The sequence below is a fragment of the Homalodisca vitripennis genome, chromosome 2, assembly GCF_021130785.1.
Source record: "Homalodisca vitripennis isolate AUS2020 chromosome 2, UT_GWSS_2.1, whole genome shotgun sequence".
In the NCBI taxonomy this organism is placed as follows: Eukaryota; Metazoa; Arthropoda; class Insecta; order Hemiptera; family Cicadellidae; genus Homalodisca; species Homalodisca vitripennis.
In genome coordinates, this window is record NC_060208.1 from 224,734,459 (window position 1) to 224,740,458 (window position 6,000).

General features: G+C 33.8%; 1 protein-coding gene across 1 annotated transcript in view; it reads left to right on the plus strand.

Moving 5' to 3' along the window:
* Positions 1–4,527, plus strand: part of LOC124355441 (dynein intermediate chain 2, ciliary) — a 29,201-nt gene extending 24,674 nt beyond the window's left edge. Inside the window, 4 exon segments of the mRNA XM_046806580.1 lie at positions 2,296–2,381; positions 2,384–2,526; positions 2,907–3,140; positions 4,306–4,527. Of these exon segments, the coding sequence (XP_046662536.1) occupies positions 2,296–2,381; positions 2,384–2,526; positions 2,907–3,140; positions 4,306–4,486 (644 nt within the window). The 3' untranslated portion in view covers positions 4,487–4,527.
* Positions 4,528–6,000: the final 1,473 nt, after the last annotated feature.

Consider the following 6,000-nt stretch of genomic DNA (forward strand, 5'->3'; position numbering starts at 1 on the left):
TTATAAGTGCCATAATTGTGTTTTGTACTTAAGTCTTACTGAAAAGTTACTGCTATCATAAAGTGTCTATTCTGGCTGTTTAATTTTTACGGTTCCACATTTAAGTTTGAGCTGTTGCCTCGATCAAGAAAATATATGCATACATAAGATTAAAATTATTACTTCGATCAAAAATATTTACTTCCATTGCTTGCTTCTGTTTCCGTTATAAGAGGAAGATAGAAACGAAGTTCATTCAACATTTCAAAATCATTCTTTATAATACAATGCATTGTAGAACTTTTATTCTTGTTCAGATTATAGCCTGGGAAAGAATGGATTATTGAGACATGTTTGTGTTCCTACTGTTTTCATGAAGTCTCAGTAAAAATGTCGTACAAAATGTCAACGAAAGCCATCAATTTCAAGTACCTTACATGCAAACATTCTCAGCTTTGTTCATTAAGGTTGGGTTTATAATAGTGCTTAAAGAGTATTTCTAATATTCTAATCGATTAGATTGTTCAACTTCCTCACTGGTGCAATCTGTGGTAAAAACTATATAGTATTTCGTCTTTAAATTTGCATTTCACCACCGATCGAGCTCTGGATATTTAATACTTTCTAAAATTTAAATATAAACAAATGTTTCTGCCACTTTGGCGAAGTTCATCTGAAAGAGTCAATAGCTGTTTACTGCCAGTTAAATTGGAACTGTGTTTCATAAAATATTATTATTATTTTTTCGAATTCTGTAATATTTCTAAAACATATTCCGATTTTCTCTCCATAAGAACTTTTGTTGGCCTCCAACAAATATTACAAAAAAGAATTTACTCTACAGTAATAATAATAATAGCAGGTTATCAGTCAATTATTTCATTAATCAATAATAATTAATATTATAATTTAGTATTGTTGAAAGAACTGAATATTAGAATTGTGTAGATTTGCTACAGATTACATTTAATGAATATTACTTTAGGGTATTGACATTTAATTACAAAATGAGTACTGTCAAAATTACGTCATATTATTAATGGATTTTTAGGTATACTGAAACTAACATCCAAGTAAAAAGAGTATAGTGTAATGAATAATTTTTAATTTAAATTTGATGTGCAGCATGGATTTCGTAATAAATAGAACTAGTATTCAAAATAAAGATGTTACAAATGTTATTTTTTAAGAATACGAAATATCAATATTTTTTTGCTTTTGATGTTGATAGTATTGCTGATTCAGTTCTTGTCCACCAGGTGGCAGGCCGAGTTAGTTTTGAATTGTAACTGCCAGGGGCGCCCTTGTAGTTGTATTTTTCTTTGAAAGTGAATAACTATAAGTATTTAAATTAAAAATTAAAAACTTTCATAGATCAAATAAATTGACTATAATATAATTTTTTGCTTAAAATTGTATATTATGTGTTGTACAAGAGAAATAAAAAAAAAGAAAGAAAATTATATTATATTTTTAAAGATCTCGTCCGCAGATTTAATTGTAATACATTTATAGATTTGTAATTATGTAGACAGCCTGATTCTCCTTCAGCCATTTTTAACTATTATTTGGAAGCTGTAATCAGTCATTTTTACCTGACTTGAATTGCAGCTCATTAATATTTAGAGGCTTTGTTAATCAATTGTAGAGTGTGAGATATTGGTAGTTTAATTTTTTTTTTTAAAAACGATGACATAACCAGCAAAACCTTTCCTGGATGTTGAATTGCAGCTGACATCGATTGTGATATATTGTGTACAGATAGACCAAGGTCAATAATCAGTACGTAGGCCTACTTGTTATCACTACAGTTGATATCGTTACTTGGCGGAACTGAGGGCCATTAATATGTATTTAAAAATGTATTAAATATAAATAAAGTGATTAGTTTTTTTAAACAACAACAATATCAAATTTCCTAAAATGTTTTTTGTTCCATGTGCTTGTCTTACGTATTTAGTGATCTACAGTATGTAGTGTCAAGTAAAAGTTTGTTTGTATAAATATCGATTTTGTTACTAGGAACACTCAGTATACGAGTTTAAATCTATTTTCATGTATAATAAATATAAATAACTCCTTAGTTTTATTTGAATAATGGGGTTCATTTAATTTTATACTGTCACAGCCCTACTACTTAGACCAAATATTTGGAGAAAACCACCCACTTTTAATAATTTTTTGAAAAAAAGACACAAGATGTAGGAGAAAATGTGTTGGTTTGAAATGTATTTTTACAAACAGCTTACTTCAACTCACTTTTATAACAGGTAAATATTAAAATCCATGGTGATTAATTTGATAAGATGAATGCAGGGTGTGGAACTGCAATTGCTTTCCACCCGAAGGACCAGCTGACTTTCCTCGTGGGTACGGAAGAGGGCAACATCTACAAGTGCAGTTAACAGCATACGCCTCGCTGTACTTGTACACGTACAGCGCACACCACATGCCTGTACATCGCATTGACTTTAACCGGTTCGCACCAGAGATCTTCATATCGTGCAGTGCAGACTGGCGCGTCAAGATCTGGGAGGACAACAGGAGGTGAGAAAACATAATCACATATTCAGTAGGTAATTAGTTTACAACAAAATATAACGGAACCTGGATTCATAATTCCGAGAGAGGAATGTATGTCAAATGTTGAAAATATTAGACAATAATGTTATAAAGCAAAGATTTCAAAATACTAGGCTTCTATGGTTGGTCGAAAGTTTGGCTAAGCCTCTTTCGCCAGTTGCTAATGAAGAAATCTATTTTTCTGTACGCACAAAAACTACAAAATAAACCTAGAGGTTGAAATTTTGAGTAACACTCTACACAATTAGTCAAAACATCTACCCATCAAAGAGGAATTTGATTATGTTTTGGATCTCAATGTCAACAAGTGCAGTGTGTGTATACCCTACTCTGGTATTTTCCAGTGAGCCGCTGTTCGTGTTCGACCTTGGCTGCTCCGTGGGGGATGTCAAGTGGGCCCCGTATTCCAGTACGGTGTTCGCTGCTGTCACCGTTGACGGCAAGGTGCACGTGTTCGATCTCAATGTCAACAAGTATAAGGCTATCTGTGTCCAATCAGTGGTGTCTCGCAAACGCAACAAACTCACCCGGCTGGCCTTCAACCACAAGCTACCTATCATCATCGTCGGTGACGACAAGTAAATATGTTGATTTTCTAGCTTGTTTTGTCGCAGCACCATCATGAATGATAGCCATTCGTGTTCATAAGTTTTGATCTAATTTGTCAAATACTCAGATAGAACCCTCTGGTTCTCACGTCACGATATGTAGAATCAATTAGGAAATATGTTCCAATCTCAATTTTTCATGTTCTGAACAATATCCCTTTTCTTTTTGATTCAGCTCTCCAAATTCCTTAAATACCACAATTTCCTGCTCGAGGGTTAATTTGCTTTAAGGACTGGTTAGCCAAAAACATACTGGTACCCACGTAGCTAATGTCTCGTGGTAATCATCCGTTTTCTTGAAGCCAAGATTTGTGGTCGTCCAGTTAAAGGAAGGGTACGTGGACAAATATTGTGGAAGTTGGCGATGTTATAATAGAAGTCTTCAGGACGACTTTGGACTATGTTTTCTGAAAGTTGTGTAAGTTTGAAAAGTCCGTCCACACTTTCAATAGAAACACACAAAAATCCGCTTAAATAAAATATCATAGAGTCATGTAAATGTTATTCAAATGTTACATTTCATGCAAATCATCCCAACAATTTGGTTTCTGTACTTTAAACTATTTAGCACTTTTATTCAAAATTTGTCTACCTTATGTTATATACTACATTAAAAAGATAGATTTTATTAATTATTATTTTATCCATATAATATTAGTTTGTAGGACAACCTGATATATAGATATTCTTGTTAGTGAAAAAATTAAACATGTAAAAGCTGCTGGTTTTTAGACACAGATATGTCCAATCGTAGCTACCCAATATTTTCTAATAGAGGCGGAGTATCGTAACTGAGAACAAGCAATTTAATGGAACCACTCCACAACTGCAAACATTTTGAGATTCGTAAAGAAACACTTAGTCGACAATTGCTGCTCAGTTGCAACAAGCAACTTCATTGACCCACTCCATAACCTAGCAAACTTTTCGAAGATCCACAATTTGGCACACCGTTATTATCGAAAACCCCAAATTCACAAGAGGCCAACAAAGAAAATTTCATCTTATAATTAGAGGCCGACAGACCGCACTCCACCATTGGTTGGAATACACTAAAATTCATCTCCAATTAAATGTTTAACTGACATAATGTAATTAGTTTATCTTATAGTGTATTTTATTGCTCTGCCATCAGGGGGTCTGTCTCAACGCTGAAGTTGTCCCCCAACCTACGTATCAAGCCTAAACCGCCGAAGAAGCAGACCCACGTAGACCAGCACACTCTGGAGGTCTGGAAGCTGGACAAGTTGCTCGCGCTGGTGCGAGAGCCGCAGAAGATCGCACCTCCTGTCGACGCTGAGAGTACCACGTCGTAATGGCTACTGACAGACTTTGTTTGTATTGTTCAATAAATCCTTTTAAAAGTAATAAAGCAATACCAAGTACGTTATTTTTTAAATGTACATAAAAAAACCTGTCTCTTATGAGTTTATGGCCAATTTATGCACTTGTTAGATTATCTCACTGTTGACTCCAAAAGGAATCATCTCTATTGCCTCAGGTCTACGTCTTTTTAGAGGTTTTAGATAAAAAATCATAAACATTTTTTCTCTTCTGTGCACACTTTTTATTCCATAGTAAATTCTTGTTTCAAGACTGTGTAAGCCTATCAATACGATCTCAACGTACAGAATAATTAGTTTATTCATGCTACAACAACTAATCTTCAGTAAAGTCCGATCTTTACTGGAAAGATTGAAGTTATAGGTCATTTTCGATGTTGGTGTCTCAACGTCATGTCCTCAGGTGGGAACAATGATAATTAATTATTGATTCTCCGATTGCCTGACACAGCTACGTGTTAGACCATAAATGGTAACGCACTCTGCCAATGTATAAACCACTCGCTGCATCAGTAATGCTGCAAACCATCTTTGGTGGTTTGGACAAGAGTGGTCAATTTCCCCAGGAGGACTTAAACGGTTGGTTTTGGCGGTTTGTAGAACTGGTGAAACCGTACACTGGTCGGCCTCATGGTGTGCTTCCGAGATGCGCAAAAGGCCCCTGAGGCTTAAGAGCATGGCAATAGACCGCCCCACGTAGAAGAATGCTGTAACGGAATTTAAATGATCGTAGGCCTATACGTCACTGAAATGAATTTATTAAAGCCTGAAGACTATTGATGCAACTATATTATACTGTGCATTAGAGTATTTGATAGTGCGTTAAAACAATATTGTCATATGTACTTCTGTTTAACGCGGATGGATTACACACCCGCTTTAGTGATTTCTGTCAGAATAAATTAACAAGCCTCAGCAAATCCCGGTGCGGCCCTCCAGCTTGAAAATTTTTGGATTCTCCTGTTCCAAAACTGATACATTTTACAGTCAGACCACCAACATTGAGCAGTTAAATTGAATTCAACAATTTCTCATTTAAGGGGAAAATAGGAAAAAATCTAATTTTATCTTTTACTGTTATTATTTTTATACAGATATTTATAATTAATTTCAAAAACATTTGAATTAAATCGGGTGGTTAGAACAAATTTAAATCATATAAAGAATGCGCTGGAGTGATAAATTTTAAGTATGTCGCTTTAGTATATAAATTATATTTATTTAATTATATACATACATATCGACAGTAAATAATTTACGAAATCTCAATTTACGAATTAGTCAACATAATTTGATCTAGCAATGTCACAAAATACATACAAATTTTATACATTTTCTGTGATATTTTTTGAACATTTTATAGAATTTGATGGAAAACGTATACTACATTGTAAAAATCATAAACTTTGTCATATAAAAAAATGTTTTGTCAATAGAATTATATTTTTTTAAATATTTTAATGTTGTGGGTTTAGGCCCCTAATGTG